This window comes from Schistocerca gregaria, chromosome 9 (genome assembly GCF_023897955.1).
Source record: "Schistocerca gregaria isolate iqSchGreg1 chromosome 9, iqSchGreg1.2, whole genome shotgun sequence".
NCBI classification, from domain to species: Eukaryota; Metazoa; Arthropoda; class Insecta; order Orthoptera; family Acrididae; genus Schistocerca; species Schistocerca gregaria.
In genome coordinates, this window is record NC_064928.1 from 171,912,965 (window position 1) to 171,936,150 (window position 23,186).

At 40.1% G+C, this 23,186-nt stretch overlaps 1 protein-coding gene across 1 annotated transcript in view; it reads left to right on the forward strand.

Annotated features, from left to right (window-relative positions):
- LOC126291695 (nuclear factor related to kappa-B-binding protein-like) overlaps positions 1-23,186 on the forward strand; it is a 197,994-nt gene that overhangs the window by 49,808 nt on the left and 125,000 nt on the right. Inside the window, exons 7-10 of the mRNA XM_049985324.1 lie at positions 563-1,021; positions 3,965-4,194; positions 18,265-18,680; positions 22,555-22,729. Coding sequence (XP_049841281.1) covers positions 563-1,021; positions 3,965-4,194; positions 18,265-18,680; positions 22,555-22,729 — 1,280 coding nt within the window. The remainder of the gene's footprint in view (positions 1-562; positions 1,022-3,964; positions 4,195-18,264; positions 18,681-22,554; positions 22,730-23,186) is intronic.

Genomic DNA, 23,186 nt, shown 5'->3' on the forward strand with positions numbered 1-23,186 from the left:
GAAGTTAATGCATACAATTAATTAAAATCACATGAACAAAGATTTCAAGTGGGAAAAAAGGTGATAGGAAGAAAAATGCGGGCAAATGAATTTGGTATGATGATTAAAAGGATGTGATGAAGAAATAGAAATTAAAAATTATATTTAAACATGTTGATTGAGTAAAAATAATGTTGAAATCATTTTAATAAAAATTCAAAAAAAGGAAAGGATTTAAAGTACCTGATGAAATTCAGTCCCATGACTTTCTGCATGAGAAGTCTGTATCCTATCCATTACACCATGCAACACATTTATAATGTATAATTTTTTTTACCCTATTGAGCATCACAGAACATTCCAAATTTATTTTTTCGTCGATTACTTGCAATCGATGACCCACCAGAATGAATGCCTGCAGGGTGTGATACATTTGATCTTAATCTGCATCATGATATAGATGGTTTCAAAAAGTCAGTCCCACCACTCTTTGTAAGTATTGTTCCAAATCTATAATTGGGATGCCCATAGTTCTTAAAGATATGTTTCAGCTGTTAGTGTTCTAAAGAGGATTTTTCTCCAGGTCTTCACCTCGAGGTGCCGGGAAAGCAGTGCAATCGCAATCGCATTCGAACAACCGTAGTAGTCAGCAGCAGCAGCAACAGCAGCAACAACAACAACAGCAACAGCAGCAGCAACAGGTGCAGGTGAAAATGGAGCCAGCAGAGACAGTGCACCAGCAAGTGCAGATGATAAAGCTGGAGCCGGGTGAGGCGTGGACCACCAAGCAGGACGGCTCGGCCACGATAGTGCTGGACCGGCACAGCTCGTCATTGCTGCAGCAGCAACAGCAGCAGAAGCAGCTGCAGAGGCAGGAACAGCAGAAGCAACAGCAGCGACCAGAGCACAAGCAGCAGAAGCAGCCATACCAGCCGCGCCTCGTACACGTCCGTAAGGCCTACAACATCGCCACCCTGCAGGACCTTGACGGCATCGACATGATGAACCTGCCTGTCGACCTGGAAGATTCTTCTGACATAAAGTGAGTACCTGGAATAAATATTTCACTCTGCAGCAGAATATGCACTGATTTGGCAGCATAAGAGTGTGGGCCGGACTGGGCCTCAAACTGGGAACTTCGGCAAACTGAGCTAGAGAGCACAACTTATGTATGCACTCCCTTCCCCTTGCTCTTACACCCACACAACAGCCTAACAATTTTATAGATTTCTTTTTTTCTAGGTGGTCAGGGCAGAAGTAAACACTTGAAGTTTGCCAATAACATTTTAATTCTATCAGTGACAGCAAAGGAGTTGGAAGGTCAATTGAAGTGAATTAATGTTGTTTTGCAGATAGGCACTGAAACTTGTGTGTTAAACAGTAGAGACAAGATGAAAGTACAAACAATTGAAATGTGGTGCTACAGAAGAATCCTGAAGATCGGATGTGTCATACAGATAACTAATGGAAATACATTGAATTGAGTCAAGGAGAAAATACCTTCAGATATGTTTACTGAATGAAGGGATCAGTTGATAAGACACTTCTTGACACATCAAGGAATTGTCAGTTAGGTAATGAAGGGAAATGTGTGTATGTTGGTTCCACAGATACGCAGAGATGAAGTGGCTTGCATATGAAATTCATTTTCGGACTAGGAATTTGTACCTGTATTCTAGAGTAATGCTTTGTACGTCATTCCTTCCTATTGTCACCACCACCCATAGTGGTTATACCTTGTCAGAATTCTTACAAATGAATGCAAAAACCTGAGACCATGGATTTTCCAATAATTTTGTTCATTTTCAGTTATTTACAGGTCACCCCTCATTCCATCATTGACAGCGCTAGAGCAGTCACACCCTAACTATGTATTTTTGAGATATTCGATCACATTAGCATCAGGTTTAATGGAAATAGGCATCTTAGAGTTGAGGTAGAAGATGAACTAATTATTAAAAATAAATAATATACTAAAACGTCATGCTTTATGCTCAAGTTTTATTATTGTGCAACATTTTAATCAAAAGCTAGTTTTCATGCATCTCAATGTTTATGAAGTAATATCTTGTGCACTACGTGTTGGATAATGAAATAATTTTGTAAGTACAGTCAGCGTATTTGTGGATACTGTCTGCAAAGTATGTTGCATATAGAATTGGTAGCAAAGAAGTAATAAATTAAAACATTATCTCTGTAATGACAGCTTTGTGGGAAGGATAGATTGTTGCTCACCATACGGAGGAGACGTTGCTTTGTAGTCAGGCACGAGGAAAAGACTGCTACACCTTCAGCTTTCAGTCTTAAGCCATTATTGTAAAGAAGAAAACACGCACACACACACATTCACACAAGCACAACTTACTCTCTGGCTCTCTGAGGCTCTGTAATGTTGGCCTCAGTGGTCATATGTTTGGGAGTTGTGCTCATGTGAATGTGCGTGTGTTTTCTACTTTAGAAGAAGGCCTTGTGGCCAAAAGCTCAAATGTGTTGCAGTCTTCTTGTTGCATTTTTCTGCAATTCCGTGTCTCTTCTGTATGGTGAGTATCAGTCTATCCTCTCCATAATATTGTCATTATTCCATCCTATATTTTTCATAGTTAGAAAAGATCACGTCCAATGCTGAAGTTTTACTACACAAATGTGAAAATGTGGTGAGCGATAAACTTTGTTTCTTTCATCACTTTGTGGAGGGTGTCAGCGAGAAAAAGTTTGGTAAAGGTTTTAAGTTATGTGTAAACTTTGTCGGAAGTCACTGAGTGCTCTTATTCTCAAATAACCGACAAATAAAAGTCAGCATATTTTCGAGCCTTCAGTTATGCTGCCTCCAGAGAAGCATGCAGCCCTAACTGTAATACTTGTTTTAATGCGTTAAAGCTTTGGCATAAGATTACACCTCTTAATGAGTAGATTGTGACAGAATTTAAAATTTATGGGAAATATTGAAAATAAATGTTTGTTGGCCCTGGAAGCCATTTGATAGCAATTATTGGTACCGTGTCCCTTGATAGTCACTTAGGGTAGTATACAATGTTATCTATGTACATGATTTTAATATCAGTGTTCTCAGATATTATTGATTTCATTTAGAAAAATTATTGGAATATTTTTGGGTTAATTAATTATCAGTCATTATGTAAAAGAAATCAGCCTTTTGTTCGCCATTACATGTATGTGTCCTACATACTTTGGTAAATTTCCTCTTTACTCGTCATTTCAATCCAGCTTTTGGCTGTGGTGCACTGTGTATTTTTCTTGAAATCTATTATTTTATGAAGTTGCAGCTATACAGTATAAAAATTCATTGGTAAGCATTCAGACATCAGGGTCAGTCATCTTGTGAGTGGTTCGAGGTATTGAAGTAACGTGTTAAACAGAAGATAGCACCCAGAGGGAAACATAATTTTACTCTGTAATTAACATTGTGCACTTTGATATCCAACAAGATAAAGAATCAAGTACATTATTATGATTATTATTATTGTTATTATTATTATTATTATTATTGATATCCGCTGTTGTGAGTCAAGCAGTGCCAGGCAGGGTTTATGCAAAGATCAATTGGTATGCACAGTGAGAAGATGCACTGAGGCTCTGAAGATAAAAAAGTATTTTCTCTTGTCCTCCTCTACACCATAGTGATGCAGGGTCAGCTGTAATTTTTGTGTATGGAGCTGTATGCTAACATTTATAGTATCAGAATTAGCTGAGGAAAATCGGTCAAAAGGACGGATAAGAGCTCCATGTGGTGGTGTTTACGTTGCTGTAGCAGATTCCGGCTGTCTTTCCCCTCAATTTTATCATTTATGTTGACATTAACAAGCATAAAATCACAGCACTCCTCCTATTGTGAGTTTTATGTCACACACTTTTTTCCATAGTAGTAGGGTGTCTTAGTTTTGTGCTTGTGGGTATGTGTTACTTCTTACCTGTTTTAACATATTCTGTGTAATTTTGACTTTAAGAAATCTTTTTGTGTTACCAGGCCGGCTCCTGAGCTGATGCAGGAGACACACACCTGCTTCTTCTCGTTGATCCGAGATGTGATTTGCTCGACGGTGCAGCACCGGATGGCAATGCCGACCCTCCAGGACAGGTTGCGGGCCTGGCAGGAGAACCCCATCTCACCCCTCAACGACTGGTACCACCTGGCACCTGACTCGTGGGTCAGCTTGCTGCCCTCTGCCATCGGTTTCCTCTGCGGTGACTACCCTGGTGATGTGTGTGTGTGTGTGTGTGTGTGTGTGTGTGTGTGTGTGTGTGTGTGTGTGTGTGAGAGAGAGAGAGAGAGAAAGAGAGAGAGAGAGAGAGAGAGAGAGAGAGAAGCTGTGCCAGAATAGATTTTGTCATCTTTTTGTTCAGGTGTATAACAGCTTTTCGTCTACAATAATATAAGGGTGTTCAAAAAGTGAGGTCCAGTTATGACACACCTATGTGATATTAGTCATTTAAACGTAAATGATTTTCCCTGCCTTTATAATAATTAACATGAATAATGAATTTTATAATAATGTTTACAATAAATGTCTCACATATAATTACAGAAGTTACTCTTCTTTCATTGTCATAAGTTGTTCAGGAGATGGTGTTATTCTTCACGCATAATAGTATTAAACTTTCAGATCCATTATTTTAATAGATAGAAATACAGTTTTGTTCTCCAACTTACAATTTATTCCCATATTTCTACCCAAAAATATGTTCACAAAACATCTTTACTTACAAATAATTGTTCATAGAGAAGTTGCCAGAAGAAAAAATATTGAAAATTTCTTAGATGCATGAATGTTTCAAAACAACTGAAAATAAATGGCATATATGTTCCGTGTTTCACATCTAAGAGGCAGCTGAACTAATCTGAAATGAACTTAAACTGTGGTTAAAACAATAAACATTATTGTCGTACATTTCAGAGTTGTGAACAAAGTGAATAACCAATGATGCCATATTTGGTCTTAAATAGATTCTCTTTTGAGACTCAAGAGTTCTCAAAAATAGCTGTTTTCAATTACAGGCAGTTTTCTATACAGAACAAAATTTGCGATGGGGAAAAAAAAAAAATTGTTTTCAAATTACAAGGATGTGCTGAAAAGTAATGCCTCTGAATTTTTGTGTGAAAACTCTTAAAACTTTTAAAATAAAACAAATGTTATTAATACCCTATATCTTTATTCTTCATGTCTACATATTTATTACTCAATGTGGTCACCTCGGTGATGAACTCATTTCTCCCAACAAGAGCCAGTTTGTTGACACGATGACTTCTTTGACGGAGTCACAGCCTTGCCTATGCATGCACCTGTTCAAAGTCCTCAAAGGTGTTAACAGATGAAAATCAGATGAAAATCAGATGAAACCGAGCAGGATGGCATGGAGGATGATCGATGACAAGTGAACCCGCATAATGGATTGGTGCAGGTGTCGCAGCACTCGTCTGTGGTCTGGCATTGTCCTGCTGAAGGAGAAGGTGCTGTAAGTGTTGACAAACTCTTCGAATTCGAAACTCGATTACAGTATTCTGTTTCTTGGGCACTGACACAATTATGTTATGCACCACTATGTTACCTGCTACAATTCTAGCTGCAGAGGGCTGCAGGTATGTAGACAAGAATACAGAAAGGATCAGGAGTGCTAGTTCTGCAAGGTTTGCAGGAGAGCTTGTGTAAAGTTTGGAAGGTAGGAGACAGGGTACTGGCAGAAGTACAACTGTGAGGACAGTGCATCAGTTGTGCTTGGGTAGCTCAGTTGATAGAGCACTTGCCCGTGAAAGGCAAAGGTCCCGGGTTCGAGTCTCGGTCCGGCACACAGTTCTAATCTGCCAGGAAGTTTCATATCGGCACACACTCCGCTGCAGAGTGAAAATCTCATTCTGGATAGTTTCACTTATTTCTCTGTGTTAATTAATCTATGGTAATATGCCTGATTATTTGAATTGTGGATAATCTGGTGAATGTATTCTGTGGAGGTATTAAAAACTGTAGCCATTTCAGCCAACAAACTTTGCATTCATATCTGAGTTCCCTTAGTCCAGTGATTTTACGTTCCATACCACTGGCTTTTCCTCATACAAACTAATTAAATTGGCAGCTTCTCTCTAAGTCTACTTTCTCGCAGCTTTCTTTATTACTTTTTGCTGACACAGTGCTGATATTCACTCACAGTGCGTACCCATCGCAACAGTAGTCTCAACTGTCACGACAGTGTCGGGACATGTTTATGGATTAACTGATTGTAGTGTCATTTTGGTTCTGTGGTTAGGACACTAATCTTACATACATATTTTCATACTAGTGCATGATCAAGTCCATTCAGTGATAATTTTTTGATTTTTATTTGTTAATTCTGTAACAAATTATTTACAGTGTAGCATTGGTTTAACTCCTGAACTTTCATAATAGGCTAACTACACGTGAAGTTTGATTAGGAAAGAAACGGGCAATTGCTTTGCTCATAAGCACGTCATGGTCACATATTATGGCTCAAATTTTTCAGTTTCATGGATACTTTTATTTAGTGTGTGCATGAGTAAAGCAAAATATATTACCAATATGTGATAGTGTACAAACTCTGAAATACGGCACAAATCTGGGATGCAATGTGGCCACACAGCTTTTACTATGTACTCTCATCTGCCCCAACAATGCTGGTTTACAGGACACATGCTAGTTGCAGCTGACAATATTTTCTTTAAACACTGAAGCACTTTAATCGCCCACACTTCCATCTTGAAACACTATTTCAACGTGCAATAGCATATATCTATCCACTAGCAGTGTTTGAAAGCTTTGATTATTCCTAATACGTTCTCTAATTCCACTATTTCCTGAAGAACTAATAGTAAATATTAGCGGATGAATACAGGAAGTGGACAAAATGTGGCCACACCAAAAACCAACACCTCACTGTGTCTAATATGATGTAGGAAAGCTGTTGGCATTCAAACCAGCTTTCAGTTGTCTCGAAATGGATAATTGTATGTCCCGAGCACAGTTGGCTGTCATGCGAAGGACCTGGGTTCAATTCCCAGTACTGTCACAGATTCTTCCTTCATGAGAAGACTGGTATGGGGTGCATTCAGCCTTATGATGCCAATTGAGGAGTTACTAGACTGGCTCCACAGTCCAGAAAACAAAGTGGCTGGGCGAGTGGAGTGCTGACCACACACCCTTCCACACTGCATCCTCATGACGCCGCAAGGCAGAGGGTGATATGGCAGCCTGTAGACGTCCCTCCAGCCTTGACAGCCAGGTGAGGAGGTCATTAATCGTTCTATGGTTTACCAGGGAATCTTATACCATGTTTCCCAACAAATAGTACCAACGTCAAGTAACATCGACGAAGGTGGATTGCGATCGAGCAATCTTCTCTCCAAAGTAGACCACAAAGTGGCAATAATATCGATATCTGGTGACTGTGGTGGTCATGGGAGATTGGACAGTTCATCTTTGTGCTCGCAACACCAGTCCTGGACGATGTGTGCGACAAAGCATCACCGTTGGGTAACAAACATTGTATCGTGGGATGGACCCAATTAGTCAAAATGGTCACATAATTCTTGGCAGTAATACAACCTTGCAGAGAATGAATGGGGCCTATGGAATATCACGATATGGTTGCCCAAATTGACACCGAAACCATGCTGTGTTCCACTCTTGGAACATAAACTCCGCCAGAGGTTGGAAACAGTTTGAAACAAGACTCATCTGAGCTAGTGGTATTCTCTCATTACTCCATAGTCAACATTTTATGGCTTTGGGACTATGTTTTTGTGTTACAGGCATTTGCGTCAGTGATTAGTGTTTTTGGAATTCCAGTTTGCTCTGCAAGTCCCTGTTTATGGAGCTCTGTTCATGTTGTTTTGGTACTGATGGGGTCTGCAAATGAGCCCTTCCGTTGTGCAGCTATTGTCTTCTTAACTTTCATCAAAATCCTCTCCAGTGATTGTTCATCACAGTCACTCAACACACACTTTTGTCCGTGTTGTGAATTAGCGGATGCCGTTTTTCTGCTTTCCTTGTATGCAGTATACACTGCCTCTTCAAACACCAAATACTTCGGCTACCTTGTTTATAGAATCGGCCACCATTCATGCACCAACAGCTTACCCATCTTCACATTACTTAGATCCGACGTAGTGCAAACACAACAACACAGATCGTTGTTCAGACTGTGCCTGATACTTGCAACATATTGAGGACATTGCACCATTTCCGTTTGTGGTCAAATACAATTGTGCAACATGCAGACTTTGTTAGCATCTGGATATATTTTCTAGTATGCCTTTCTTGTGATGTTTTCCCATATTTTTGTCCAATCTCTGTATTTTTTTTTTTTTTTTGGGGGGGGGGGGGGATATTGGTAACTCTAATGTATGAGAAAGATTGTAGAGAAAGCAGGATGTACATTTTGTGTCATTGTTGCCACTGTAGTCTCTTGCACCATGTGAAGGTGACCAGATCCTCTTTCTACAATACAAATGCACGCACATGTCAACAGGGTTCTTTATTCATAAGAACAGGAAGCCACATATCTTCCAGCAAGTTGTAGTGGTGCAGGCTCTTCTGTAATAGTCCACGTTAACCCAATTGCTGGTGAAGTACAAGTCCCTGCGATTCTGACTGCAACTTACTGGGTGACTGTTTGTGACTAACTGGGTCTCCAATCTGCGGTAGCGATCTAAATACTTGTGGTCGAGAGGGCGTTGATGGTGTATTGCTTTTGAGTCTGTCTTTGGCCTCTCTCTTGATAGGCGCACTTGATTCAGTACCTACTATCAGTTTTGCAACCTCTTTGCCGAATGGTGTGCCGGCGACAGCTTATGCCAGCACAGTACATATATAGAGTATATCAGATATACTTTTACAAACTTGGATATAGACTCCTCTCACCAAAATAGGAATAAAATATCTATCTTTCTCTTATGAGTTCTTAGTGGAGTGACAAAAATTGCAAAGTTCTTAAGTTGGAAATTTGTAATGAATGTTCTAAGTGGTTACCAGTTGCTTCTACACACACACACACACACACACACACACACACACACACACACACACACACACACGGGGATTGAGGGGGGGGGGGGGGGGAGAAGCTAGGGTTTTGAGCCCTTTGTAACACCCCTGTACAGTTTCTTAATTGTTTCACAAACTTACCTGACAAGTTGAGTTAGCGTCTGTGCATTGGGAATGTATGCTGTATAAACCAACTGTTTTAGGTGGCCACACATATAGTAATCCATAGGATTTGGGTCAGAGGGGATATGGAGGCCCTTAAAGTTGTGCTCCCCAACATATAAATTTATCATTGTAGACCTCATCAAGAGCATCTCACACAATGTGACTTAATTTTGCTAGAGCCCTGTTGTGCAGCAACCTAACCCTTCTTATTATATCTACATTTACATCTACATCTCTATAAACAATCTGCTAGCCGCTGTATGGTGCATTGTGGAGGGTACCTCATACCACTATTTGTCATTTCCTATCCTGTTCCACTCGCAAATAGTGACAGAAAAACAACTGTCCATATGCCTACATACAGGCCTTAATTTCTTTTATGTTTGTGGTCCTCACACAAAATATACATTTGTGGCAGCAGAATCTGTTGTGTCGGCTACTGTGGGAGTCCACCAACACAAACAAAGGAGGAAAGAAGTTGTGATAGCCAGTGGCAGGCATGATCTGTACATAACACTTGAAGATTAATAGAACTCTTTATTTATAAAAGGAAAGGTGGCTTGATGTGCTTCCTGTGTGTCCTACATGCAATAACTTTACACACTATTACTACTCGCAGAATGCAGGGGCTAATTATTGTCTTCCCATTACTCAGTACTAATAATCTCAGATTGATCCCAGCCAGCGATGAGCAGCTGGTTATGTCAGCATTGACAGGGGCACTGAACTCCATCTTTGTGGAGGTGTGGCACTGCCCGCTTTATCCATTGCAGCATGAGTTGGTGCCATTTCATGGCACTGTGCTGGTCGGCGTGCAGTCGATGCTGTAGCACTGCTCAGAATCGTTCTGCAGTCAGCTTTAAATGTCGGTTCTGTAAATTTTCTGAGTAGTGCCTCATAAAAAGGATGTGGTTTTCCCTCCAGGGATTCCCATTTGAGTTCATGAAGTATCTCTATAATACTTGTGTGTTGATTGAACCTGCTATTAACAAATCTAGTAACGTGCCTCAGAATTGCTTTGATATCTTCTTGTTATCTGACCTGGTGGGGATCCCAAACACTCAAGCTGTACTGTAGAAGAGGATGCACTAGTGTGCTCTATATGTTCCCATTAGGGCTGCCGTATATCAGAGCATCACGTCAATGCTGTGGTTGCTGTGGAAATGACCGCAGTGGAAATGCCTGCAGTGGTGTGGCATAGCCGGCTCTGCGTCACAGTTTGTCCGTGTTGAACCACAGCTGCTGCTGCTTGCTGTACTGTAGGTCTGCACCACCAATCACAGAATGCGTTGACCGTGAGATCAGGTATACAATCACCAGCCATAGGGATTTACGCAGGCCTGGATGCGGAGGCAGCTACAAAATACTTATCATCCCATGTAAATGAATCTATTTTGTGAAAAAATTTGATTTTTTTTGCATCTAACAGTCTGATATCTTCGCCCAATAAAGGACTGAATTTCTTTTCATTTTTTGTCACAATTACTTGCTGTACCACTTTCAAGCAAAACACTACAGGAAATTTTGTTTAGCGTGCATAGGTAAGGACACATTGCATAGCCTTCGGGTGTAGTTCATTTTATGTAACATGTTATTGCATATGAAATTTAGACAACATATCAAAATTGTTTTTAAAGTTGAGGGCAGAACGATAGCTATCACCGTTCCTGAGATATTGGATGATATGTCAGTGGACGGGTTGTGCGGCAGCTGCTTGCAGATCTCCCTGTTCACCGTAGATCACGTGGTTGTAACAGAATCAAATTTTGTAAACGGTTCAGGATATCAAAATGTGTTTTTTTGCAAATGATAGCTCACAAAGAGTCTCATATTTTGTTGTACAGTAAATACGCAAAACTTTTTTATTTATTGAGATATGGAACTAACTGTAGTTTTTTTACAATTGAACGATATACTTTTTAAATGCCATTGAACAGCATGTGGAGTGAGAAGCACAGTGACATGGAACACATTAATGTTTACAAATATAGACCTACACAGCTTAAACACAAACCAATTTTCTGGTATGTCATAAGATGTAAGTGCTATGTATCAACAAGTATTAATTATTTCATTTTGCCTTAAGAAACTTTGTTTGCAACTCTTGTAATAATTTAGAACAACATGTAATAACACTGGCTTGCCAATTATTCCTTACAGCACTGCTAAAATAGCCTTTACAGGTGGGATATATGGCCTCTGATAAGTCAGCTTCTTTTACCAAAAGACTGTACATCCCTGATCACATACTCGCGAAACACCTAGGCATAAAGTGCCAAATACAATATTCTGTGCACAATGTTTAGTATCCCTGGAACTTTTTTCATAATGTGAGATTGTTAGCAGTACAAGTAAAATACACACAAATACTTCACAGGTGCACAAGTGATACGTATTAGCCACTATATTAAAAAAATAATCTGGCAATAAATGCATGAAGGTGCTGCTGGCTGCTGCAGGGCTGCGTTAACAAGACTAAAATACGTATATATGTTAGTTGTGGTCTTCAGCCTGAAGACTGTTGATACAATGTTCTGCTGTAGTCTATTCTGTGTAATCCCCTTAATCTCTATCGAACTACTGCATCGTATATCTAATTTTGCTTCCCATTGCCAAACTAATGATTTCTTGATCCCTCATAATACATCCTTGTCAACCAACAGCTTCTCTTAGACAAGTTGTGCCATAAATTACCTTTTATCTTCAGTTTGATTCAGTACCTCTTCATTAGTTACAGGATCTACATATGTAATATTCAGCATTCTTCTTTAGCACTACATTTTGAAAGCATCCATTGTCTTCTTGACAGAACTCTTTATCGTACTTATTTCACTTACATACACACTTCACAATCACACAGTACTTCCCAGCACTTAAATTTATAATTGACGTCAACAATTTTTTTTAATTTTTATTTTTTTTTTATTTTGAGGAGTGCTTTTCTTGCTATTACCAGCCTACATTTTATATCTTCTCTAATTCTGTCTTCTCAGCTATTACTTCCCTTTCAAGACCTTGAAGTTTTACGATTACTATCTGGTTTCTATACAAGCTGTAAATAATTTTGTGACCCTGTGTTTTATTGCTGATATCTGTGGAACTTCTAAGAGAGTACTTCAGTCAAGATTCTCAAAAGCTTTCTGTAAATCTACAAATGCCATAAATGAAGGTCTTCGATTAAGATAGTTTTCAGTATTGCGTTGCGTGATCACATTCCAGAGGATTCTAACATTGTGCTCAGTTTAGATTGTATAGACCCCCCCCCCCCTCCACCAGCCTCCATACACATATTGTGTCCACCTTCCAGCCTTCTCTTCTCTGCTTAGTTCTGGCTTGCCATCTGAGCTGTTGATATTCTTACAATTGCATTTCTTTGTTCCAAAACCTTTTATTAATTTAATTGTCCTACATGCAGCATCTACCTTTTCCAAGTGCAATTGTAAAGGCTTTATTGATTTATGATTTTGCACCTTCTGACAGTATAATTTTTTAGACATTGGTGCTTCCTACTTCCTACTCGGCTTACTTCTTTTTCAAATTTCCTCTGTTGTCAAATGAAGTCATTACATCATGCAAAGCACACTGGACTCACTTTCGGGAGGACGATGGTTCAATACTGCGTCCGACCATCCTGATTTAGGTTTTTCGTGATTTCCCTAAATCGCTCCAGGCAAATGCCGGGATGTTTCCTTTGAAAGGGCATGGCCAGCTTCCTTCCCCGTCCTTCCCTAATCCGATGAGATCGATGACCTCGCTGTCTGGTCTCCTTCCCCCAAACAACCCAACCCAACATCATGCAAGAATTTCTACTGTACCTTTCCCCCCCTTTATATCTTCTGCTGCTCTCATTTCTGGGTCACTCAAAGATACCCATTTGTCTTGTAGTGTATTCTTTTCTTTATTTCAATCAATCGTTGCCTAATTATCCCTTTAAAGATTATATCGACAACCTATGGGTCTTTATTCAGGTTTCATCTCTTAATTCACTCCATGTAGCTGTCTCTTTTGTTGCAATATTCAATACATTATCGTCAGTCTGCATCTGCACCTGGAAATGCCTTAGGATTTAAAATCTGGTTTTGAAAAAGTCTACTGTATTCCATGTACACATCCTTCCTTCAAGATTCGTGAACAGAGTTTAGCGATGATCAAATTGTTCTCTGTGCGAAATTGTACCAGGCGACTCCACCTAGCCCATATTCTCCTATTTCATCTTTCTATCCCTGCTACCAGATTCTAGTCTTTCATTACATTTAAAATGTTTGTCTCCTTTAACAATCTGATTATATTTCTTTATTTTATCATTCATCCATCCAAACTGTTCATAATCCATAAACTTATACCACTATGATGAGTGGGTGTTGGCTTTATGTCTATCATTGCTATGATATTGTCAGTGGCAGTTTAGAGATGGACTGACAAACATTCACAGAGTGTTTGAAATATGTGTACTGCAATTGCATATTCTAAGTCACCATTATGAACTGTGTTGATGAATGAACCTGTCTCCAAGGTGCACATTGAAATGCTTTTCAGTGGGTTCCAGCCCATATTTCAGTGGCTGCCTGTCATTGGCTACCGCTAGCATCTGCTGCTTCTAGGTGGGAATGCCAATTGTGTGTGCCATCACTCCACTGTGGCAATGGGGCTTGACCTTTATAGGTGGACCACACTTTTCTAAAATACTCGTAGTAAACTGAAGTCAGTCATACCTCTTCCCTACTAGTGTTGTTACATGCTCATTCCATTTCATATCACTTTGCAACATTATGCGTAGATATTTAATTGGCGTACTGTGTCTAGCAGCACAATACTAATGCTGTATTTGAACATTACGGGATTGTTTTTCCTTCTCAGCTGCATGAACTTACATTTTTCTACATTTAGAGCTAGCTACCATTCATCACACCAACTAGAAATTTTGTCGAAGTCGTCGTGTATCCTTCTACAGTCATTTCGTGATGATACGTTCCAGTAAACTTGTGCATCATCAGCAAACAGTTGCAGATTGTTGCTCACCCAGTCCATCAGATCACTTACATTCATAGAGAACAAAAAGTAGGTGGACTGGTAAGGTAAGGAATGAGGTGGTTTCCTGCAGAATCATTGAGGAAACGTAGATATGGAAAACACTGGCAAGAAGAAGGGATGGGGTGGCAGGACATCAGTTAAGATATCATGGAATAACTTCCATAGTGCTGGAGGGAGCTGTAGGGCATAAAAACTATGGAGGAAAACAGAGATTGGAATTGGAATGCATCCAGCATATAATTGAGGATGTAGGTTGTAAGTTGTAAGTGCTACTCCAGGCTGAAGAGGTTGTCGTAAGAGAGGAACTCGTGGTGGGCCGCATCAAACTAATGACTCAAAAAGATGGGGACGGGCAGGGGGGGGGGGGGAGGGGGGGAGGGTGCGAGGGATGGGAGAGCAAGCAAGAGTGGTCTTATTACACTTCCCTGGATCATGCCTGATGATACACCTACCATTGAGGATAGCATATTGGTTTCTGTTACTTCACAAGTCTTCAAACTGCCCATGTATTTGGCAACATATTCTATATGTTCGTACCTTTGTTTACAGTTTTTAATGGTACAGCATGTCAAACTGCTTTTGGAAATATAGGAATATGATATCTGCCTGTTGCCCTTCATTCGTAGCTCGTAGGATATTATGTGAGAGAAAAGGACAAGCTGAATTTCGCATGAGTGGTGCTTTCTAAAAGTGTGATAATTTGAGGACAGAAGCTTTTCAATCACAAAGAAATTTATCAAACCTTGGAAAGTCCAGGATGGAATATCATCAATATTATGAAAAGGATAGATTGGTGCTCACCATACAGAGGCGACATTGAGACACAGAGGGCACAACAGAAAGACTGGTATACATTTAAACTTTCAGCTAAAAGGTCATCTTTCAAAATAGAAAACGGACACCAATTGCATCATGCTGAAGGAAGTTTCCTTGGTGACAAGTACACAGTTATTATCACCTTGAGCATCTGAATCATGGGGAGCTAATCGCCATGCCCTAAGCATTTCTACTCTTACTTTGTGTGTGACAGCTGCAGAGTGCACCTCACCTGTGTGGAGTGAACCTGTCCAATCAAACAAAATGACATTGCAGTCAATGAGACTACCTGGATGACTGACTGTTTTGCATAGATCCCCCCACTGTCAGAACAGCCGTTGCTGACAAGGGTGAAGCAGACTAATGAATCGACATCATCTGCTGCATGTTTGTTAAACTGTAGTCAGCTGCCTGAAATCTAGAAATAGCTCCATTAGGATTCAGTTTCTGGAGGGAACACTGGAGTCTAATTGTATCGCTAGACAGAAGAGTAAGCTGCCACCACATATCCCTGCAAAGGGAGAGCTAATCCCGGGAAAGTCTACACTTGCATATACATCTACGTCTACATACATACTCAGCAATCCACTGTACGGTGTGCAATATGGGGAATCCTGTACCAATACTAGTCATTTCCTTTCGTGTTTGGCTCACGAGGAGAACAAGGAAAAAACAACAGTCTGTATACCTCTGTACAAAACCTAACCCCTCCAATCTTATGTTCACGACCCTTATGCAAAATGTGTGTTGGGTGGCAGTAGAATTGTTCTGAAGTCAGGCTCAAATGCTGCTTCCCTAAATTTTCTCACTAGTGCCCCTCAAAAAGAAAGTTGCCTTCCCTCCAGTGATTCCCATTAGAGTTTCCATAGCATCTCCATAATACTTGCACATTGTTTAAACCTACTGATAACATCTTTAGCAGCTCAATCCTAAATTGCTTCGAAGTCTTCTTTTAATCCGACCTGGTGTGGATCCCAAACACTCAAACAGTACTCCACAACAGCTCCTACTAGTGTCCTGTTTGGAGATCACTCAGTTCTCATAGGGTGTGTGTCCCCCATTGTGAGACCGACATGCTAAATGGACATCTGTCCTTCAAATGAGGATGTATCATATGAGAATGGAACAACACGAGATTCGGGCCGCCTGCTTATATATACCGTCTACAGGAACAGCCATGCACAACACAGGATTTGACTGAGGGAAATGACTAGACAATTGGAGTTGCATATCATAGGTATGGAAAAGCGTAACAAGAGTAGCTGTCAGTACCTGTCACTTATACATGTAGCCATTGTCTTATACATTTTTCTATCCATCACTCAAGCGCATAAATTGACAATCCATTGCACTGTTCAACATACTGTCTCGGCAAATCTGACAGCTGAATCAGCTGATGTTTGTTATCATACAAAAGCAGCTGTTTTGCTACAAGCTGGCATAACTGGTTGTGGCTTCATCAGAGATGCACAATGTATGACACCCATGTTCTTGGATGTGGACAATGAATAAAGCTGACAAAACAAGTAAAACAGAGGAAACCACATGGACCGTGAAGCTTTGAAAATATACATGCTAGAATGTTGACTAGAATGCTGTAATTGTATGTTACCTAATATTACATTCCATCATATACAATTTTGCTTACTTAATGAAAAGATTATGTCAGTTCATGTTGCAAATGTTCTATGAACACAGCCTTGTTAAAATGTTTTCATAATGTAATATTTCATAAAAAAAAACTATAGCTAGTAATAATTACATACTTTTAGCCAAGGGATCTTCCTTTAATCTGATGTATGGGTTACATGTAAGTATCTACTAGACACAATAGCTCACTCTAATTATTTTGACATGTACTATTTCTTTTACCTCTCTGTTTATACATTCATGAACATTTTAAATAGCGCACCAAGATGAGAGTATTCGGTCAAATTGAAATTTATTAGACTTAATGGTACAGATGAGAGATTGACTTGATCCCGAAATCAATATGCACAAGCAGACAACAACAGCGCAACATCCTTAATATGTTGAAGCACCTTTTGCTGCAATACATCCTGTGGCGAGGTCCGGGATCGAGTTAATTAGACATCTGATGTAGTTCTGGGGCAAAATGGTCCACAAATCTTGAACAGTCCCTTCCAAAATCATGTATAGAGTGATAAAGCAGCATCTGGCATTCCAGCTGGTCACACATGTGCTCTGTAGGAAACAAGTCTGGTGAGCAGCCAGCTATGGAAGAGACAAAATGTGATGTAGGAAGTCTTGAACAACTTGAGCTGTATGTGGATAAGCATTATCTTGCTGGAAAATTGCCCCTGGTAGACCATGTAGGATAGGTCCTACATGGCATTGAAGAATGTCATCAACATAATGGTGGCCTGTTAAGGTTCCAAGTACCACAATTAGAGTGGACCGGCTATCTTAAGCTATGGTCCCCCCAATCCCTTATTCTGGCTGTGCGGGCACTTTGGCGTGTGACAGTGTGGGTTGAACAATACCTTTCACCAGGCTCTCTCTGCACCTGTATGCAGTTATCATCTGTTCCCAAAAGAAGACTTGGGATCCATCACTAATCACCACATTTTTCCAATCAGTGACTGTCAACGTCATTCCGGTGTTGTCTCCCTTGTCACTCCAGACCTGGTACGTCACATGTGGGTATCATCTCATGTCCACTGCTCTCGACATTCTCTGGCAGAACACTCCGAACAATCAAACTTGTGAGCCACACAGTTTGTTGAGCAGTCAGCAGTTTTTATGATGAGCATTAAAACCCTTCTAAAAATTGGCGTAGCTATGAGATGTCATTTGACATGTCTACCTGGCATTCTGTGCCTGTAGGCGTCCTCCTCAAGTCAGGATGTGATCATCACATGTATGACTCGTCCAGTATCTGCTACTTAAATAGGGACCTCTGGTCGATTGCAATATCACTGCATGGTCTGTGGCACATGCATTGGCACCATACGTGGATCGTTTACATAGGTGACTTGAAGAAGGTCACTTACCAAAACAGATTGTTAATAAATAAATACAACAAACAACATTGTTTGGTGGTTCTGTGATGGTGTTCTTTAAGTACATTGAAGCTGTGCAGGTGGCACTATTCACAGAGAATGTTTTGAAGTGGTTGTATTCTGACACCCCTAAATACCCACTAAATGTATGAAAAATTCTCTTTTAAAAACTGTAAATGTGTTCAAATTGTGTAATCAATTTATCGATCACAATCTATCTTTTGTCACTGTTCCTGCAGATTTTCAGCCAGACGAATTCGTGCCGTATTTGGAACGCAAACCGAACCAAGCGTACCAGTGGATTGGTGCCGGGAGGGACTCCGACTCCCACCTGCTGCCACTCTGCCAGCACTGGCTGCTGCGCCGGGATGAGATGCGAGCCGTCGGGCCACGGCCGCCACCACCCCCAGCGCAGCACGGGGGACCTGGCGGGAGGCGGCACTCCCACCACGGCCGAGAGAGGGAAAGGGAGAAGGGCAGCGCGGGGGCGGATCACGTGAGGGTGGTGGACACCTCGGAGGGAGATGGCGGCGAGGTGCCGGGGCAAAGCACGGATGACGATGACCGCGCACAGTCTCCACCTCCACCCAGATGCCCCACGACTTGGGTGGTGCGGCCCAGCACTGCTGCCGAGAAGGAGATCTACCGGGAGCAGGTCGGTTGGAGGCACAATTACCGAATAATACTGAGTGAAAACTGCAAATTGCTTGGGCTTTCTATTGTGCTTCTGTTGTAATCAGAGTAGTTGGTGTTTGAAAGTGAGAGGATTGGACTGTCCCTCCCAAGGAAGCTTGGGTCTGTTGCCTCCCACTCTGATCTTTCATTTTCCTCGACACAACTGATTGGATGGAATGGTTTTGTGTGTGAAACTGAATAGTTTAATCCATTTATACACAATATTTTGACATCCGACCTTGTCATAATCTTCTTCAGGGGCTGCTTGCTGTGTTGTTATATGTTCTCATTGCCTTGTCTCCAACCCACATATACATTTGCGTATATACTCCACAAGCCATTGCGGAATGCATGATGTATGGTACAGTGTTCCAAAATTATCATTGTTCTTTCCTGTTTAATTTGCAGATTGTATTTTGTATGTGGTGTAATCTCTCTTATCCTTGCGATCTCCACGAGAAATATACGATTGCACCACAATGGTTGCACGATCTTCTCAAAATACAGGCCCTACGAAGGTTATTTGGAAAGTAAAGTCCAATAGATTGCGAAATTGAAACCAAAATCGTAGGGAGCCAAGCCTAGGCTGTATGGTGTGTGATCAAATACTTCCCCCCAAAACCTCTAAAGGAGTGTCTTCATTGCCCACATTTCTCTTACACCATTGTATGGCATACATTGTCCTTTTATGATCCCAGCAGCACATCTCTGAATTCTTTTGAAGTCTGTTGTTGTGCCCAATTGATAAAAACTCCAAAGGCTGCAGTACTCAGAATTGTTTGCAGTATGTGATTTCCTTTACATAAGTATTGTCCTCTCCCAGAACTGTTACATATTGTACAGACAACACAGTTAGCCAAGTTCATTAACATGCCACTTCTGCAATATGAGGGAAAGAGCCTCACCTGGATTGCTGTTATCAGCACCCGTACAAATTCCCAACCTTTGCTCAGCCCAATCTCGCCACTTTCATGAATGAGGACAACACAAACACCTAGTAATCTCGAGGCAGGTGAAAATCCCTGTCCCCGCCAGGAATCAAACCTGGGACCCCGTGCTCAGGAAGCGAGGATGCGACTGCGAAACTACGTCACCTGGATTGAATTAAGTTAATAAGGAATGTAGATGATCTGGATGGACTGGACATGGTTTCTAGGCAATTTTCTGCATCTCACTACATGAGTACCAGGCTGGTACTGACACCCAGCCTCAGATACACACTATGCAAACACTTAGAAAATGTTGTCACACTTGCACATAGGATTTACTCTAGGTGCAGCCAGAGGAGGTACACTGAGATGTTTAATCAGCATTAGCAGCAGTTGAGTATTGTTGAGGCCGCACCAGTATTAATAACTGAATTAAACTCCCAGTGCCCGCTGTAGCCTTTGAATGCAACGTGTCTTATGTGGGACAGACTATTACAATAGTCAAGGCAGATTAAGGTATATCAGCAACACACTTGTCTAGAACAGGCAAGCAAATCAGCTGTTCCTAAACACTGGTTTGAATAAAAGGAGACTGTAGTCTGTATAAAATTACTTTACGGTTGACATCTGTCATGTATTATTACAGTGTTGCCACATCAGCTGCTGTCTGATTAAAGGCAACATGCGAATGTGACAATTCACTTCACAAGTGCTGAAGTGCTGTTTGTGTAATGTGGAGTAATGTTGGGAGCAGCTGCCAGTAAGTATGGTGGGAACCTGAGAGACTCTGCTCACAGCTGATTTTAAGTGACCAATGACTGATCTGCAGCAAATGACACATTTACACTCATGTCCTAATCTAACCACAACTTCGTGATGTACAATGTATCTGAGAAAACAGCAGTCTACAACCTGCAGCAGAACTATTAATCATGCTCGCTTTCTTCACGGCAATTATTGAAAGTAGATCTCTCTGAGTAAATGAAATACAGAAAAATTACAGTTTCAGCACTAAAGGTGGAACTGTAACTTCCCACTTTCATCAGTTACATGAAATTACCCTTATACTGGCTATGTGAGCTGATGAAATACCAACCAGTGAGTAGTCCTGGTTGATACTTTGTCACGTTATGAGTGACACAAACAGACTCCAAATAAAAAAAAGAATAATAGGAAGAAAAAATAAGAGCAAATAAAAAAATCAGTCTGATGACGAAAATGATGTGACAAAAGATTAAAAATAAAAAAATTTAAACTAATTACTTAAATATAGTAATAATAATAATAATAATAATAATAATAATAATAATAATAATAATAATAATAATAATAATAATTTGAGTCAGTTGTATAAAGATTTATAAATAATAAAAAAATTAACTGACCTAACTGACAAGACTAGAACCCGCGACATACTGCATGTTGGTACTGAAACTTAACTTTGTGCTACAGCACTGCTTATTATTCTGGTGTTATGTTAATTCTCATATAGAACCACTTGCAACAATTGTTTGCTGCTTTCAAAAACTTTGACCTTATGGAATGTTTTATGAAGCTTATTTATTGTAGGGCAATCCCTGTGATGATGATAATTGAATATGTGGCCGAATCGTGTCTTAGCAGGAGGATCCAGTAGTTTTTGGCTAATTCTGTGTATAAAATGTGCATATTTAGTTACCATCGTTTTATGTGTGTCCCTTGTTGGATAGTTATCATTAAAAGGGCCAGACCCAGGACTCAGTGTCCAAACACGTCACAAAAAAAGCCATAAAATGAATTGGAAGTGAGCTGACCATTTGTTATGACTGGCAACAATGAACAGTTCGGGCATGATGTTGAGCTTTCTGACTAGAGGAAGACAGCTCCAAGTGTAAGAAGTGTCACTTATCAAGTAATTTTAATCAGACTATAGTATAAGTGTGCAAATGTGAAGCTCTTTGAACATCATAATTATGGAATCTATTGAAATAAAGATGTTGGAAAGCCCAATACATTGTGAAGGGCATATCACTTTAAATAAGAGTCTGGCTTCCAATTTCTTAGTATCTCGCAGGCCAACTCATCTACTGCAGGTGAAAATGCTGTGAGAAAGTCTGTTTAGTGAAATACAGTGTGAAATATTAAAAACACATGAGCATCAAAGCTTGTGGTGGGTGCCGGTATTGAAACTTGGCTGTAAATAGCAATGTGAGACCAAAAATAGACCACAGTGTGGTTGCAGTTGAGGTAGGGAGCACATCACCTTAAGAAGACACCTGGGGCAAAATATTGTGCACAAAATGAAAACAACTACACAGCTATAAGCCAAAGGCATGCAGATAGGTTCCAGTTGTGTTGCCACTTTAGTTACCCAAAGCACCATGCCTGCCAGTTTTCGATTTGCAAGCTTTCCTGGCCATAAAAGTTTTGTTTATTTCAAGGGAGAGAAAACTATAACTTCTATCCATATTTTTTACATGGTTAAAGACATTATAGATATCTTTACCATAAATAAATTTCAGATTTATTACATAATTTTTGTAGTACACGGAGGCAGTAAAGTGGAGTGCTGTGATTAATGCTTCAGACAGTGCTTGTCTCATTGACCTTAAACACTGAATGCCAACTAATTTAAATTAGTCTAAAAGTAGGTAGCAATTTGCACTGATTTTTATGTCACAGTTTGCTACCAAAATGACCTAGAGATTTACAACATAGAAATGTGTAATTATTATTAGTCCCTGTGAAAAGAATTTTAAATTAAAAAGGTAAATAAATAAATAAATAAAAATAAAATAAAAAGTAGGTAGGACTATATTTCAGATTGAAAGTCAAGTTAGTCGAAGTATTGAAATTTGAACTTCTGTGGGATGATTTTTAGTTATGCTGTTTTCCAGCAGTGTTCATTCTGATCGATCCAATGGTCTGTCTTTACTTGTGCCTCAGGAACGCCGCCGATATGAAAATCCTCACAAGGCTTTCACTTTTCGGATGCACGGTTACGAATCTGTTGTGGGCCCCGTCAAGGGAGTTTACAATCAGAGTGCTGGGCCCAACAAGCCACGAGGGCATTCTCTGCTAGTTGGTGAGAGGCCAAATTTTGTCACCATCTTAGCACTTGGTAAGTACTGGCGACTGTTACTTGTTACGGGGGAAGAGATTTGGTTCCATTTTCTTTACCGATTCAGTCTTACTGTATCATTAAGTGCTAGTTGATCATAAATTTCTGTGAGAAAATTGTTCCTCCTCTCTTTTTCACGATTTCATCACTATAAGTGATTCTTTGAGCAAATTGTGAATTGAAAGTTGATATATCAAGAAATCAGAACATTTTTATAAATCAGAACATTTTTGCCATTGATTGTATACATTTATTGTAAATGCAGTCAGTGTCAAATATGTTGCTGCTTAAAAAATTCAGTGAGACTGCAAAGTCAAATAAAACACAATTTATAAAAATTGTTATCATTATGAGAAGGTACAGTTGTATAATTCAACTGATTGCTGTCACCTCTGTTTCACTCATTCTGTAACACTCCTGCCCCCTTTTTAAAGATACCTTCAATAGTTGAACAATG